At 39.5% G+C, this 18,317-nt stretch overlaps 1 protein-coding gene across 2 annotated transcripts in view; it reads left to right on the top strand.

The window, feature by feature from the left end:
- The first annotated feature begins 160 nt into the window (after positions 1 to 160).
- Positions 161 to 18,317, top strand: part of pmepa1 (prostate transmembrane protein, androgen induced 1) — a 39,782-nt gene continuing 21,625 nt past the window's right edge. Inside the window, exon 1 of one of the 2 annotated variants that reach the window (XM_024270390.2) lies at positions 161 to 1,165. In XM_024270390.2, the coding sequence (XP_024126158.1) occupies positions 1,069 to 1,165 (97 nt within the window). In that variant the 5' untranslated portion in view covers positions 161 to 1,068. Of the gene's footprint in view, positions 1,166 to 17,214; positions 17,561 to 18,317 lie in introns of those variants that run through there. The other variant, XM_036211783.1, reaches the window with a different exon arrangement.

Raw genomic sequence — 18,317 nt, 5'->3', positions numbered from 1 at the left:
AGGGAACTTTAGCCCATGGCAGTTGATGCGTCACAAACCCGAGCTTTTTTTGAAACCATGGGTTTTCATTTACTCATGATCCAACACAATTGGAATAAGGAAATATGCAGAAACCAAGTTTTAATCTGAAATTATTTTGAGCTCCATTAAGAGAAAAATGTTAACCAAAAATACAACTTTCATTGGTCTTTAATAGCAGTCAAACACGGGGGTGGTAGTGTGATGGTGTGTGGCTGACTTGCAATTTTACAATGACACATGAATTCTAAGCTACCGAAAACGTAAAAGGAGGACATTCTCCAGATCTTAACCACAAGTTACAAAAAGGTAGCTTAGATACTTTTGATTTTGGTCTCCACCTTACCTTGCCAAGACAAAGCATTGAGTCATTTCTCACAGGAGGCTGTGTGGATTATTAGTCTGAGTATAATTATATGCTTGAAGCTCTCTGTCATGGATCGCTGAAACGCTGTGGTGCGTAACCAAAAAGAAAAAAAATTAAAAGCAGAAATTAAATGTTATCTTGTGAAGTTTGGCGTGTCTGGGCTCATAAATCTTTCTGTTCCGTCTGTTGCCTCTCAGACAGTCAGACAGGAGGGAGAAAGGAGCAGAGGGAGAAATCCCCAGAGACAGGCAGACGGAGGGAGAGTGGGAGGAGGAGGAGAGAGGAACAGCCAGGACCAGACGGACGTCCCCTGGCAGTTTAGTCGCCGGTCACGGGGCGGAAAAGACGGATGAACTGACTCGAGCCGAACCGGACAATGAAACTACCACAAGTCCCGCATTTTCGACTCGATTCCGCGGCGGACAGATGAGCGACAGACACGTTCGCAGAAAAATATAGGTTTGAGAGGAAGAGGAGGAGAGACCAGAGGAGGAGGAGGAGAGAACCGAGGCGAGGGGAGGACGGGCGGACCGCAGAGGAAGGAGAGGAGGCTGGGGAGAAGCGAGCAAACAGGAGACTGAGAGGGGCCGAGGTGACGTTGCTTTCGGTCTCCTTCTCCCCGAGCTGAGCCCCGCGCGCGCGCCTCCCGTGGAGCGTTCATGTCTGCTTTCGGGGGCCCGTAAATGTTGAACTTGATGGGTGTTTTAAACGCCACCGCCGCCAATGTCTCCTGTACTTGTAACTGCAAGCGCCTCACCTCCCAGCAGAGCATGGAAATCAGTAAGTTTGAACCACTTTTCTCCACTTTTTCTGTCGTGCTGCAGCAACTTCTGCTGAGGTGTGAAAGTCAGAGGAAGGAAGCTGCTGCAGCGGTTACTGCTGATGTCTTCTTCTGCTCTTTTCTTATAGATGTGTTAGTTTTCTATCACTCTGACATATCACATTTAAAAACAGTAGCTTTGAGTTGTCAAACTTTACTTTTCCGCGTGTTTTTTTTTTAATAAGTTGTCTGAAGGGTTTGATTTTTCCCACTGCTGATTTTGAACTTGAAACAAGCATAGCCAAAACAAGCTCTTAAAAGGCCTTAAAATTAAATCTAACTTTAAAAATATAAACATGATGTGTGTGTTAGGGCGTTTTTTCCTCCGTGTCAGAGTCTGAGGATGGGGGGAGCTTGAAGTTCACTCACTCCACTGAAGCCAGATGTCTGTCTGGTCGTCTCAGCGCGTTCACGCGTAGGCGTTCATGTATGTGTGTTTGTATCCAGGAAATCCCTCCGCGCGCGCGCGACCGTCTGTGTTTATTATGTGTGTTGTTGTGACTTCCAGAGCTAATCTAGTGATGATGATGATGATGAGGAAGGAGGATGCCGGCAGGTCTTGACTTTGTGCGCGTGCGCGGCTGAGGTCAGCGCAGGTTCTGACTCAACGCCGGCTCGTGCGTGAGCACGCGCGCTCTGCGTGGACTCAGGGATGAATAAGTGTTGTTTTGTCTAAACTCATGTTTTCGGTGCAGATCAGCAGCAGCTCTGCTCCTGTCAGGTGTTTTTATCAGCACTTTTTCTAGAAATCTTCTTTTGGTTAAACCTAAAGACGAAAATAATATTTTAAATCTCACGAACCTTTTTGATTATTTTTTTCCCTTCTTGAAAATATTTTGCTCATTTATAAATTTGAAAAGTGCACAAGATTTGGAATAAAAACACATTTTCTTCCTTTGTTGCAATAATTTTAGTTATTTTTTTTTAAATCACAATTTATGAACACATTTTGAAATAATAATAAAAAAAACTCGGATTCTATTTTAGAATGGCTTTCAACATGTTTAGTTTAAATGAATTGCAACATAGTTTTGTCTAATATTTTTAAAAATACTGTTATAAATCAAAAGTGTGCAGTATTTCAACCTCAGTTTGAATATTAGAAAATAATTTCACCCTATTTAGAGTCTCTATGCTTAACAGGTGATTTTAAAAAAATGATTTATTCATTTCAAAATAATATTTACTTATCTACAAGATGTAATATTTTTTAGTCCTAATAATGCAAGTTTTACCTTTCAATTAAAATATTTTTTTTCTTTAGAATCAAATTTGAATAAAATCCAAGTATATTATAAGGAAATGTATAAATTATTATTAGTCGAATTGGATTTAATCATAAATCAAATAAAAGATGACGAGAAAAAGATATTAAAAATCTTACAATGCCTAATGTAGCCACAAGATCAAGCTTTTCTACTGGAATAGTTAAGTTAATAGTGGCTTTTTCTTGTTTGAACCAGAGAAAAATGGTGCTCCTATTGACTTCCCCACCGTTAAATTTGAGTACAAGACTTTGGCTCAAATCATACCATAACTAGCCACACAAGTCAGACTGAATGTGAAAGGTGCTCCAAGTCGGTATGGATGGCCTGTCGTGAGATTGCCCCTACATAACGCTGGTCCCTCAAGGTGGGGGTGGAACTCTCAAGGACTTGAACATTCTTCCATACCACCGCCAGCTGTGAGCATCAACCAAAGACAACAGGAGTTTCAGCCAAATCAAATCTACCAAAATGATAACTTTTCAGGTTCTCAGGAAAGACTTGTTGAAGGTCTTTTGGTGATTTTTGGTTGAAAAATTTTGTTTTATTTAGTTAAAATCGTATCTTTTTAGATATGATTCCTACCTAATGTTTCCATGACAAATTAATATTTTAATCCATGCATATTTTTGGAGAAAACCCTTAAGTTAAGCTCATTCAGAGAGATTTTTATCCCTTAGCGCTCACATCTCACACAAGACAAGTCATTAAACACCCAGTCCTTGTCGAAAAAGCCAGTTTTCATGTTTCATTTTGTCAGTGTAACCAAAAAAGCGCGGCACATTCTCATTTTACCATTAATTTTGAATGAGTCCGTGACCTTTAAGCCGTTTTAAAAACATGTGGTCCCAGTCTTCACAGCCTCTTCACTCCTCTGGCTTTCATTTCAGGTTGGAAACTGGTTTTCTTGGAAGCAACTTTAATACTTTAAAGGCTCTTATGAATTTCCACTTTTTTAAATTGGTAACCAAAGATATGTGGGAACCCAGTGAGTAATGCGTTTACTCAATCATGTGTGGGAAAAAGTTCACGCTGGTGTCACCAGTCTTTTTTTCTTTAAAGTTTTTTTTCCTCCTTAGACTTCCTTGACATGACATTAGAGACAGACGGGTGCTTCTCCTGTCTCTGCAAACCAAATGTTTGTGCGTTTCCACATTTCAGAAAGGAAATGCGAGCAGAAATGTTGACCCAGCAGGTTTACCGCCACGTGGGTCCTCGCAGCTAACCGCTGCTGCACTAAAAAGTACAGAATTTCTGAATTTTGTTACATTCCCTTCAGAATATAAAGCAACTTTTGGCTTTTGAAGTCACACTTCGATCATCTTTTGTTCTAAGTGTTCTCAGTGGTCTTTAAATTATGATTATGCAGTTTTAAGGCAAAATTGAAAAAGAAAAAGTCATTTTCTAGTTCATTTTAAATTCAACTAAGGGGTAAGCCTGCCCCTACTTCCCAACATCTTTCTGTTTGCACCTCTCCCGCTTGCTTAAAGCCCATCACAACTCCAACCTAACCTTACCGCTGCATCCAAAATGGCGACCAATATCGGAGCTATCTAGATACAGTTTTGAACCAGATGCTCAGATGAGGAAATCGAGGGTCACTGATTGTAGTGTCACAGCTACAAGCTTTTCAAACAGCATTTTTTTCATCTGCTCCTGATTAACAATTTGGATAAAGAAATACTCCAAAATTCAATTTTAAACTTAATTTTCCATATATATGTCCTCCATCAGAAAAACATGTTAAAAACACGATTTCATCACTAATGTGTGGAATTCTGATAAAACCCCTAAAGGTGTCTAAGGAAACCTTTGCGCACGTCTTGTTTGGTTTATTACCAGCCTTCAAAAACGGCTCCTGATTAGAGCTTTTTGCCCAAAATAAAGCTTCTTTCAATTTTGATCTTTGAGTTGCAAGGAAATAAAAGTGACAAAAGTCCCTGTAAGAAGTGGGATGTGAATTCTGAATAGGTTATACAGCTGACTACCATCTGGAGGAGTGGGATTTGACTCCATTTGATAGTAATCTGCATTTAACACATATAATGCTCATGGTTTCTGGCATTTCTTTTTAAATACTTCCCTAGATTCTTCCCGCCTCAGCTTTAAGCTATAGACTGTGCATCCCCAGTTTAGTCATCGTCCTAATCTTTCACTCTCTCCTGCTGTGTGCTGCAAAAGAATTTCAGATCTGCAGTTGCAGAGCTTAAAATGCAAAGAGCCAGATGTTTTGTTTCATGCTCATCCAAGCTGTCAAATAGCTCCAACTGTGAGTCATGCTACATTTTCTATGTGAAAAATGAATGAGACGCAGCAGGCGATGAGGGCTAAACGAAAGCGAATGAGAGCATGTCCGTGTGAATCCGTCTCTCGTCAGAGGCGGCGTGGATCATTGCCTGAACTTGTAACAGAACGGCGAGATAAGAATGCAGATACACATGCACAGACACACATACGCACAATTCCTCTGTCTGAAAACAGACGCAATGTTTAGTCTGGAGGACAGAAAGAGGGAAACAGATGAACCAAAGAAGGAGAGGCGGTGGAGAACAGAGGAGGAGAGGAAGGCGGCACAGTGAGGGGGCAGAGGGAGGACTGAGTCGAAACTTTGTGAAGAATGAAGCCGACGATCTGCTGAGCTGTAGGACTTGACAGACTGAAACTAATGATGCGTTGGTCTCTTCTTATTTTCACAAAGAAGGCTTATTTTTAAACTAGTGCAGATGTCCTGGGCAGTAGGCACTGGAGTGTGACAGGAAAGATGAAAGTCGAAGCGGAACAGAGCAAAATTTCAGAAAAATCCACATTTTATACATGAAATATGGCAATCCAAAGGATGTTCTGAACATGAGGGAAAATTGAACTTTTACCTCTAAAAAGATGAAAGACAGAACAGTTATCTGATGCTTTGTGTGGGTTAGAGACACTTGAAAATCCAATTCCTTCTTCAGAAACACAATAACAAGGAGCTATGATTTACTAGAAGTGATTTTCTGAACAGGTGGCTAACAAACTGGAGTAACTGTCTGAAGCCCACCAGAAGTTCTAGAGCAGGTTCTTTAACTTTGGTTACATGTCAAGTCCTTAAGGTAAAGTTTCAAGGTAATGGAAATGGTCTCAAAAAAGGAAATTAGTCTGAAATAACCAATGGGAGCCCAGATATACATTTATAACCAGTTTTCATAGGAAGAACATTAGTGAAAAAGATCTGAAGTTCAAGTTGGAATTCTGGGAAAACATGAACACTTTCAAACTTTTCAATTGTTGAAAACTTATTTTCACTTTCTTTTATTGCTTTTTGTTTGACATAAATCCTGCTACTTTGGACATTTGAATTTTTTTTAGACTGGGCATAGCTTGACTTGTGCATAGACTTTATGGCTGTTTCAGATTTTTTTTTTTTTAGAATAGCTTGATAAAAAGATGGCTCTGTCCAGTTTGTAAATGCTGAAAGTCAGGAACCAACAGATAGTTACTATAATTTTAATAAACTAAAAATAAAATATAAATGTGCTGGTTAAAGAAAATGGATTGGAAAGAATGTGAACAAAATTAAATGCTCCAAAAAAAAAGAGCCAAAAATGATTTCACTTCATCTTTTCCTCGTGTGTTATATTTCCTCTTTTCTAAGGCTTCCTTCACCATTAGATTCACTTTTAACATTTATAACATCATCATCTGACTTTTGCTAGCCAGAAACTTCCAGCAGTTTGTATTGTACTTTTTCTTTTTTACAAACTTAAGACTTTATCTCCAATCACCAACCAGACTCGAAACTTTCTTTAAATTGGCAAGAAATCTGCCAGTTGGGTAAAAAAAAGGAAAGGGTCTTACCAAGAACTCCCATTTTAAATGAATTCTAAGGCATGTTTTCTTAAACTAAGAACGTTTTTTTTATTGAAAATTTTTTTTGATAAGATTCTTTTTCTTGCAAGACAGAAAAAAAGACAATTTTCTTTAAGATTGCTGTTTTCTCAAGATTCCGTTTTTTGTAGTGTGTTTTAGGATGCATTTCAGAAACACAGATTGGGGGATTTTATGATTTCGCAAGAAAAAAAAAAAGAATGTTCTGTGTTTAAAGCCAGAACAAAACTGTACGATTTGTGTCCAACAATGCAGGGCAGGAGACTGAGAACCTGATTCTCTGTGTTTGCTAGTGCGTGACACCTCAGCAAAGCAGAGAGTTTGCTCCTTTCCAACACAGATACCAGGAAGCGAGAAGACATCAGCAGCTCCGCTGGGTTCTGATTGAATTAGCTATAGAGCAGTTCCTGGATACAACACTAATGCAGCAGAAGTAGAGTTGCACCCCGCCCCACCCACCTACAACAGCTGGATTTCAAGCATTCAAACTGTCAGATCTATAAAAGAGCTGCAGAGCCCCCGACTCACTTCTCACCATCATTTATCCCTTTATCCTTCTTTCATGTGGATCTCATGCGTTGTAATTGTAGGCTTTCATGTACTGTGCAGAAGACATACACACAGATGCAAGAACACATCTGTTCTAAGCGGCAGGCCCCGCTAGCCAAAGCACATGACATCAGCATTACTCACAGGCGGACTATGCGTGCTGGTCTGTAGGTGCATGTGAAGTCACTGATGCTATCGGCCCTCAAGCATCATTTCCTTCAAGTAGCTGCTGCTGCTGCTGCATTTGTTTCTGGGTTTGACATCAGCACGTCCGCAGTCTGTCTCTGCAGCCAACCCAAATGTTCCTACCGAGAGTGTGAGAGTTTGGGAGTTCAGCTGCAGGGTAAAGACGTTCGTTTTGCTGTTTGAATTTTAAGGAAGTAGAATTCCAGAGATGATTGCAAGAAAAACGCAGAGATACGAACCTTACCTGCCCACACAGGAATGAAATCTGAAGACCGCAGCGTCATCTTAGTTTTTATCCACGTTACCAGTTTTCACAGGTTAGAGACCCATGCAGCCAAAACACAATAATGTGCAATTTAATCAAGACTTAAAAAGATATCCTTTCTGCAATTACACAATAAAGTGGCAAATTTTTGAGTCATACTGATATTATACTTTTTTGTATTCTTAATAAAATCTGACAAATAATGCTTCAAACTAAGGCTTCACCATTGGTTTTCAACCACGCTCAAGTAGGACTACAGTTATTAGACCTCTCATTAAAGACCCACTTCAATGAAAACTATGTTTTTGGTGTTTTCAACATGTTCTTGTGACATTTTTCTGACAAAGGACATGAGAAAATTAAGCTCCAAATTACATTTCTGTGTATTTCTTTATGAAAAACATTGGGAATCAGGAGCAGATGAAAAAATGCAGCTTAAAATAAGAGCATGTTTGTGGTGTAGAAAATACGCTGGGCGGGCCACAAGCTCCATGATACGAGCTCTCAACATGGGGGGCGGGGTTGTCCTGGACCAACGTCCACAACTCCGAAGCAAATTTAAATGAACTACAGCCACTCTGGAGAAGCTATGTCCTTGAATACAAGATGTTTTAGCCTAAAAAGCATAATTGAAAGACCACTGGAAATGCTTAAAATAGATCCTAACTGGGATAGGCCTTTAAAGCTGGTCCTACCTGTTTGTTTAAAGCCCCATCCCCACTCTGCCCTTTGATTAGTTCAATATTTTAAGCATTACAGTCCTTTCCATATTGAATCTTAAAGTGTTAAATTGTTTTAAAAATCTTAGAAATTCTACTAAATAGAATTTTATTTTAATTAAAAGAAGTGAAAATATAAAAAAAACAAATGCAAACAAATATATGTATATATGTTGTTTATACTGATATTTGGATGTAAATGTATTGTAATATGAAGTATAATACCATTAAAATAGCTCCTAGAAGTGGTGCCGAGGACTGGCATGAAAGATGTCCTTTTGATAAATAATAGTAAAAATGGATGCTTCACGCTCCCTCCTTGAGTGACAGCGGCGGTAAACGTTTGCAGGCATGTTCTCCATTTTCTAAACAGGCCCAGTTAGTCAAATCAACTTTGCTTAATCTCTTGGGGGGGCAGTTTAGGAAGTTTATGGAAATATTTTCTCTTCCTCTAAGCTGCACTTTCATGTGACAGAGATAATGACTCATTAGGATTCTGACCGCGTAGCCAATCTCAAAAGTGTGTCAGTTTGACTGCTGCTGCTTTCAGTGCGGTGATAATAATTTAGATGCTCCCAGTTTCAGTTAGGAGGTACAACATCAGAGTGTGCTGACTTTTAGAGTTTGTACTTCTTTCTATAAACAACCTTTTTTGTGATTCTCTGTCTGAGAGGACGTTTCCGAGACTGTTTGGCCACATGGGGAGTGTTTGCCTTTGGTGTTTGTCTTTACTTCTCATTGATTCAGGTTCTCTCTCTTCCTGCTTTTCTGTCCTGTTTCACTGGAACTCAGTGAATCATGGAAATTAAATGACTGCGGTGGTTCTGGCCGCCTTCCTAGACGTATTATGTAAACTTCTCTGTCTGGCTGTTAGTGCAAGACTACACACGTGCTAGTTTGTTAATTTCCTCTCTGTGTGACTGTGCATGTGATGTTGTGATAGTCAGCTGAGTTAAGATTTGCTCTCTTTTCTTTTTTTTTTCTTTGAAAATGCAGCTCAGTTTTGTTCTCATGTAGCAGGAACCAGCAGAAGTTTTGTTTACAGAAACATGTGTATATCAAATGACTTTTTTTTCCCAATGCGGTTGACAGTTTGCCTTGAACTGCGAGGTGATATGAAAAGGATGAAGAAGAACTGGGTCTAAGAAAGTTGACTCAGCTGCTTCTACTTATTTTCCTGATTTCAGATGATGCTAAAGACTCACTCAGATGAAAATACTTTTTTTAACATGTTCTTGTGGCATTTTTCTTGTGGCATTTTTCTGAGGATTTATTTATTAAAATTATTATGAATCAAATGCAGGTTGAAAAAAATGACATGGAAAAAAATCATTGGACGGGGCCACAAACCCCCTGCTCAGCTCCATTCCGATGCTTGTAGACGACTGGATCCATGTATGTCTTAGTTTTCCTCGCCTGAGCTGACTTCAGGTTCTAAACCAGCCGTATATCTCCAACGTTTCTCGCTGTTTTTGTTGCTCTGCTAGTGTTAGCTTTGGGATTGTGAGGAGCTGTAAGCCAGGGATCCCCAAACATTTCCTTGTGAGGGCGACATAATTCAATTCAATTTTATTTATGTAACCTAATATAACAAGAAAATTGCGTCATTGGGCTTAATGCCGGTAATTTTACAGAAGCAGAAGGTCATAAGTCTGTAGGCTAACAGAAAAAGAGTAACAATCACAGTGTGTCTAAACGTAAACATTTACGGTTTTCAAGAAAGCCACACATAGCCAAATTTTAAATAATTAATTCTGTAATCTTCAAATGAAAAATAATACTAAAACATTGTAAAAATTAATCCTATATTCTATCCTCTCCTGTCACAGTTTAGACTAGAGAAGGGTGGAATAAAAACTGGTGTTCTATGTGGGTCTCAATCAGCCAGATTGAGAAAAAAACATACGTGTCTGATAGTGTTTGGAGGGCCGGGCCAAATGTGGAAGTGGGCCAAATCCAGGCCGCAGTTTGGGGACCCCTTCTATAAGCTGTCGGGAAAGCATGTAAATATATGGGTGATGGGAAGTGGGGGTGGGCTTGCTCCTTCTCAAAAGTCCTACCCACAACTCGAAGGCTAAATTCTAGTGAGCTCTGCAGAAACTAGAAAAAAAATGTATCTAGTAACAACATAATCATAATTAAAAGGGAACACTTTGAAAATAGATGAGAACATGATTGGAGTGGGACTCACTAAGGCATTCTCACAAGAGCAGAACAGTTTCTTCTCATTGGGCTGAAGGAATAATAAGTATTTATACGGGTGGAGCGTTTCCTTCTCTGTATGAGAATTGCATTTGTCCATGGACAGAGATCATGTAACCATTTCTTTTCCGAGAATGAAGGACTTCAAATTTCCGTGTGCACGTGGATGAGGACAGAGTCCAAACGGCTCACATCCTGCTTCCGTCTGCTGCAGCTGTCTCATTTCCTTGCCCTTTTACTGGAATTCCTTCCTCTCTTGGCCCCATTTCCCCCCGTTCCTCAAAGCATTGTTTTACTGTGAATCAAATATTTGTGCAGCTAGATCAAAATGTTGGTGCGTCTGAGTCATTTTGTTGCTTTTCATCATCGTGGTGTTAGGTCCCAGCTTCCTTTCATCTGTTCCCTCACCCCGTCCCTTTTGGTCCTCTCAGCTGTTCTTTGTTTCTCGGTCTAGACGCCAGTAACCCCCACAGAATCCCGAAGAGTCACCGGGATGCTCCCATCATGCATATCCTATGTAGATGCATCCAGCATGTGCGCTCAGGGGTCAAGTTCATTGACACTTCGGGGGGGTTGCGTAAGTGCTCATGTGTGTGCTCTGCATATGATCTGCATATGAGACGGCTCTCAGCTGAGGCCCCGCACCTCCTTTGGAACCATGTAGTTCCATTAATTAGTCTGTAGTCAGAGCCGGGCCTGTATGTCTGCCTGGCACTGTGAATAAATCCACACAGAGACTGTCTGAGCGCCGAGAGGCTCCTCTGTAAATAAAGGCAGCGACTGTCTGAGTGTCATGAGGCAACGTGGAAAAGATTGTGTCTTGTTTCACATTAATTAGTCTGAGAAAGACAAAATAAGGCCTTTATGGCTGTCTGGTTCTCTAAATACTTCAGTTGTTGCATGTTTACGTTGATGAAATAAAAGTGTCTTAGCTTAATGAGTCTGGCACAGGGGAAGTCTGCTGTGCAAAATGCTCATGATAAGGTCTGATTATGTGAACAGAAGAAATTGGTACATGCGGTTCTGTTAATTAGTCTTACCAAGTTGGGATTTCTCGCTTTAGTTTCACCTGCTGATGAAGAGAAGCTCATACAGTATTTGCAGTCATAATCTTTGAATCTGAACACTTATGCATGTTTATTTGTAGCCAAATTAAATCATTATGCTTGCCACTAGACATTTTTACTTGATAATAATATATTTTTTCACTATATATTTTAAAGGCTGATGTTATTTGCATGTATTTGCGTGTGACCAAAAGAAAAAACTGAAAAATTCATGTTGGTCACACATACACCAGCCAAGATGCACATTGCTTCATGTTGTAATTGTTTGCACGTATTAACCTAACCCTAATCGTAACACTAACCCTTTCCTTCTGATTCAAGGAAAAAGTTCAGAACTGGCCGCACATATTTAGAAAATCTTGTGCGAATAGTCACGTTCAACTTAAAATCTACTGTATCTTCAATACACCAGCTATTTAGTTTCTCTATTAATTAACAGATATAATTACTTATTTTTCCAAAAGGAAGTCTTTACCTGCCAGATATAAAGTGCAAAATCTGGCTCCAAATTAGACATTCATTTTGTAAGATATCGAGTGAAACAAATGTGTCAACACAGGTTTAAAACTTACATCATTAGGACTGTAATTTTGCATCGTATTGCACGAATTTAACCTTTAAACACCGGAGCTCCAATGTGTATGCTCTTTGATTTACAGTAACTTTTCAACCGTTAACACGTTCAACGCCTTCCAGCAGATTCTGAAGGAGAAAAGCGGCGCGAGAATCTGCTGGAATGACGTTGACCATGTAATCCGTAAGAAGTTACAGTATCTTAAAGATTTTCTGTTTAAGCGTCACCGGCAATGCCTCAGGCGTCATAGGGTTAAGCCTCAATAAAGGTACGTTTTTTGGTCAAAATACTTAGCTGAATGTTATAGTTATGTGTAAGAATTTGGGTTAAAAGAAGCAGTTTAAGGGAATAATGAATATATCTTGTCTACCAACTGATCTGAGTGCAACTGCAGAGTTTGATGTATTAACAGGATTCAGATGTCTGTGGGAGGGGCCGAGTCACTGGCTGCAGCCTCCAATGATAAAGCAATAAAAGCAACATGTTTATAAAAACGTTTAAACTCAAGGAAAACCTTTTAGCTAAACTGAGATTTTAATTTAGAAAATGACCAAACAAAAACTTAGATTTAAAAGTGCAAATACTAGTTTGAATGAAAGAGATGAATGTATTCGCAAAAGTTGTTTTATATATAAAGCTCTTATAGATAAATGAATAGATAGACATAGGTATATATAGATGTATAGACATAGGTAGCCATGTATGTGTATAGATAGATAGATATATATAGCCATATATATATAGTATAGCCATATCTAAATATACATATAGATACCGATATATACTTAGAGCTCTAGATTACCGTTTAAGATTAGATACATTTATGCACAAATCCAAACACAGAAGCTCTCGCATTAGAAATGCATGCATGCTAATGCTTGTTGTGTTGATGAGGGAGGGTTTGCATATGAAAACCACGGTGCCGTACATCTGCGGAGAGGGCGGGGGTGAAATGAAGCAGCCTTGGTGTCTGGGAGTGCAGAGGTCAGGGGTCGGGTCATGAGAGGAGGAGGAGGAGAAAACATGGTAAAATGCTCATTGTCTTCTTTTCCATTTTATTTTTTCTCTTTCTCGGGTCGTTTAGTAGATAAGTTTATTCTAGTTGTCGGGTAACTAATAAAATGTACATAACAGACCTGAGATCTTTTACACTAGCATCAGAAACAAGGTAAAATGTATCTGTCCAAGTGAATCAGTGACACAGGATATGTGATTATGTTTGAATTTGATGGATTATTCTATTTTTTTCATACATTTATTGGAGTGTGGCTCTTCACACACTGATGTTGTGAGTTTTATGGCAGGAACATGTGGAGCACCACAACATTTCAGAGTCCGCTTTTCCCATAAAGTCTGCCGTGAGACCGTCGGGCTCAATCATCAACCAGTCAGCTGGCCCTGACTGTGAGACTCAGTCTAGACAATAGGCACTTTAGTCTGAGAAACACACACACATCCACACACACAGCCTCCCCTGCGCACATTCATGTCGTTCATGACCGTGGGCTTGACCCCTGCACACACACACACATGCACACTTAAAGAAAGGACTGTGTCTGCCTCTCTATGCCCTCCGGCTCACAGGAAACAGCTGGTACCACATCTTTTGCATCCATAAACACACACATACACACACACAAGAGCCACTAACTCCTCCTTTCTGTTTATATTACCTCTAATTACCATTACATATTCAAGTATTCAAACATAGACTGAGTGCACAGGCAGGTCTCATTACCAAACACTCAAAGACATGAACCCCCCCTCCTCAAGTATCACAAGCACATCATACAAACTAGACTGTAGTGTGTCTAGACAGAGCAGCACAAAGACGCACACATAGATATTCATATACTGTATTCTACAAGGAACAATGTGTTATCAGAACGACTCTTATTACAAAGCTTCCTATTATTTTGATAAAACGTATCAGCCAGGCTGGTTCAACCAACGTCCACACGTGCTTTAGAAAGAGTTTTCTTCTGTTTGTAAAAGAACATCTTTACCTGAAGATTTGTGAAAATTAAGCTCACAGTTGGGTGTTTAGGGCCTTTTTTCTTCCTGTCTGCTTGATCCACTGAACATCAATTTACTGTTTTTCTTCTCCTGCAGCTCAGTAATGCTGCGGTCACAAATACAACTGGCACCGTGTGATGGAGAGGCACCGGCAAAATCTTTAATTTTTTAAAAATTGTTGTCGTGGTCACGAATGTACAAGGTAGCAGTTAGGCGGCCATCAGGTGTACAGAATGGCCCGCTTTTCATATACTCCGGTGGTTTGTGGCCGGTAGCATTGATATGGCATACCACTGTCCAGAGACATGAACACGTCATCCAATCAGAGTTGCTACAGGCCAACGATCCGCCCTGTGGCCACCCAGCTGTTGCCCAATTTCATAATAGTGTCATGCCCGTCTGTCACTGGACGGCTTCATAATGTGCCCGAGCAGCCACCGACCCATGTCAACTTTCTGACAAAAACTGTCCGATTGGCAGTCAAATTTGCTGAGAAACTTGTATGTAGGTTGCCATGCAGTGGTATTTTTGTATATGTGACCATAGCATAAACCATACTTAAAGTCTGTATTCTCTGTTTAACTCCAAACTGGATGTTACACCTTTGAACCAAATTGTAGGAAAGGTGAATCGTTGCATCCCTACTGTATACTAGTTTACATTTAAGTGGTTAAACACGTGTAAGGCCTTAGTCACATGCACCTATACGGTGGTTGATCTGTACGAGTGGGGCGGGTTTTTGGGTTGTCTGAGCCCGTGGAGAGTCTTAGACAGGTAAGGCCTTATCTTAAAGAGAGAGCAGGTGTGTCTTGCGGTCCCCTAAAGGGACGCCAAGAAAATGAAGTGTACCATTGTCATGCGTGTGGTAGGTGTATTGTAAAGTATTTGTAAGGAATATAAGTTATGCACACTTATGATATGTGGAAGATGCTGTATGTTATGGCACATAAGGATGAGGCCCACGCTTTAACCATTGGTAAGGTCCACATACTGGTCCTTCACTGATTGCACACACAGGGTGTGCACCTGATGGTTGAGTGCCCGTAGGATGCCCACACAAACTACACTCTTGTAAGCCACAAATCTAAGCCACCGAGATGGGTGAGAGAGGGGGTAGAAATGTAGTTTTGAAAGATTTGTTGTTTCTGTTGTTTATAATGTCACCTTTTTGCTTAAGAAAAAGGAACAGATTATATAATTTTTTTTTCTTCATTCTGTTTCAATTGTTCAATCCTAAAGAAGGGCTAATGTATGTTTCCGTGTTAAAATGGTCTGAACAATAAACCATTCATTAATTCAAGTATTCGCTAGGACCTGTCAACGCGGCGTGTCTGTAGAAAAGACTCGCATGACCTTTTTCTACTTGCTTATAGAGGGGTCTGCGGTCTTAAAATCTTTTGGTTTGCCAATTTTTAGCCCACAGACAACCTGTATCCACTGCAAACTGGTTTACAGTGGCAAATTGCTGTTAAACAACTGCACCTTATGATTATTGTATTGAATTATTTATCATCCTGCTCATAACCTTTCACTCTGCTAAGATTTGTTTGTTATACTACCTCTTAAAAATCACTGTTACAATATTGCACCTCAATTTCAAATTTTATATTGTAAGTATTGCTCATCTTTCAAATCTGTTTTACACTGTAACCCTATTCAAATGACATGTGCTGCTGATCTCTTGGCCAGGTCACCCTTGAAAAAAAGATCCTGATCTCAATGGTAAAATAAAAGGTTAAAGGGGCCCTACCATGAAAATTCTACTTTTTGAGGATTTAAATGCATATCACTGTTCATTCCTCTCCATGAATACCCCCAAACTCCATTTTGATCCATGTATTTAAGAGAAATCCTCTAAAAACCTGCGCTGTCTGCAGCAGCCCCTCCCATACCCACGAAAACGAGTGGTTGGTAACGTGCTGACGTAAGCTCGTGCCAACCGCTCCCTCCAGGAAGAGTCTGCTCTGTCAGCTCCGCCCCCAGACTAACACCAAACACTCAATTTCTCCACTGAGCTAGCGGTGATCAGCAAACAAACTTTCATTTTAGATGTTGAATACCGTATATCTTCCAGTTGTGTGTCTTGCATTACAGCAGGTGTATTAAAGACAACTGATAGGTTTTTTTGTTTATTTTTGTGATCAACATTTTTATTGATTCCACATTAAATACAACAATTAGTGTACATAAAAAAAAGCTCTGTTGTTGGCAAGCATACTCATTACTTCTCTGTATCTATACATTGTTATAAGGAACCATTTTTGATTAATTAGGAAAAAAAGAAGAAAACAGAGGAAAAAATAAATAAAATAAAATAAAAATAGATAATAAATTATGAAGTAAAAAAAAATAAAACACAACTGATAGGGTTTTTGTTATTGTTACTTCCCTATTAGCAAATGAGAAAAAGCATTTTCCTTAATTTTTACTTTTTTTGTTGTTGTTTTTGTAATGCAGCAATCTATATTAAACTGAAACAAATCCGTAACTCAAAAATTGAGTTTTGAACTGAATTGTGGAGAAAGTGAATTGTGACTATATTCATTAGGTTTTGATCACAGCTACTTATTCTCTGCAACATGACCCACTATGACCCACTATGTCTGAGTGTTGGATAGCAGGACTTGGATCCAAGCAGTGAGCATGCTGGGATTGCCTTTATGTGCTTTTCCAGTGATGTTTGTTAAGCTATCGTTTGTGTGTCAGCAGCTCCTTCGTGACCGAGGCCACCATGTGGGAGCAGCAAGGGCAACTTTCAACAGGGTGGGGTAGCTGGGATTACGTTGGGTTTGCTGGGATTATGGGATGAAAACTCTGCTACCAGTTGATTCTTGTGATTCCAACACATATTTACATTTTTGTGGAGGTGGATATCCAGCCCCAGCATAACTCCTGGCCTGATCCTCAGTTAAACATTTCTTCAGGTCAGATTCCGGCAAAAAGTAATTTATGTGGCATGTTTATAAAATTCCTCTGCGGTTTTTCCTTTTCACAGAATTTGGAATATACATCTTGCAGGGCGTGACTTTTAACAAAGCTCCCGTCACTCAGATTGGACAGATTTTTGGCTAAATCTGCTCCACACATGACTCAAATCTCACATTTTTTGCATTGGGCTGGAACCGTTTTCTTTAGCTGTTCATCTCTGTGTGTTGTGGGAAACATAAAAGATACATAAAAAGTTGTGTCATTGACAGGGGATTTTACCAGAAGAAAAAAAAGCCTTACTACATTGTTCTCAAATTCTTGATAAGTGATAAGAGTCTGTGTGGGAGGGAGTTTAGTAGATGTCACAGGAAAAAAAGGTGCTGTTTTAAACCATTTCAAACGCTTCAGAAAATCTCCAGGAACTCAAATATTTTCTCCTGTTATTTTTGCTTTCACCTCCCACTCAGAGTTTCCCTTTGCTTGCAACATTTCATTCCAGCGGCTTTGTTACAGCCATGTTTGGGTTTCTGCAGATATTTGTTTTGTCTGAACTGGAGGTTATCTCTGCCTGACACACACAAACACGCAGCGGCACAAAAGGAAAGGCAAGTTGATTCAGGCGGAGGATGCACTGAGGATCTGGGCTGATTTGAGCCGGCTCTTTCACAGTGAAAGGACGCTTTCAAAGCCAGGTGTGTGGTGTTTGCTACTGAGCCGCAGGTGAGGCCCATCGCTTAAGAAGACGATAAAGAGAAAAGCGTCACCTGTCGGTGCTGTCTGTCCGTCCGTCCTTAAGCTTAGGAGCAAATAAAATATTGGTTGATTTTAGTCTGGATCTCCAGAAAAAAAAAAAAGATTTTACTTTAACTTGACAGAGCGCTGCAGAAGGTCTCAAGGAAATATGCAACCTGTTGTTTGACTTTTTATTGTTTTTTTTGTCAATGTTTTTCCTTTTTTTTACTCTTAAGTTTCGCATTTTGTCATTAGATTATTCAGAGTTTCTAAACATACAATTTTTCCACCTATGAATTTGAAAATTGCTCTGTGAAACAAGTGTGAAATTAAACAAATAATGTGATTATTGGTGCTATTTTGGATTTTTAGCTCCACAAATACCCATCTACTTGTGTAAGTTGATAAAAAGGTCGCTAAAAAGTTTTTGCTGCAAATGCTTTTGCTTCCCAAAATTGGGATCTGCTGATCTCAATGGGACTTTCTTAGTTAAATAATAAAAAATCTGGACTAAGGTTTCAATGGTTCTGAACAATGAAAATGTGTTCTCGTAAAGACCCACTCCCACAAAAATAATGTTTTTTGTGTTTTTTAGCATGTTCTTGTGGCATTTTTGTCATTTACTTTTGTCATTTTACTTTATAAACTCAAACAATGAGCTCATAAGTAACAAATCTTTGATTGCCAACGACTTTAATAATTACTTTGTAAACTGTGGATCGGATCTTGCAAAGGAAATTCAACC

This window comes from Oryzias melastigma, linkage group LG5 (assembly GCF_002922805.2).
Source record: "Oryzias melastigma strain HK-1 linkage group LG5, ASM292280v2, whole genome shotgun sequence".
NCBI lineage: Eukaryota > Metazoa > Chordata > Actinopteri > Beloniformes > Adrianichthyidae > Oryzias > Oryzias melastigma.
This window is presented reverse-complemented; position numbering and strand designations above follow the sequence as displayed.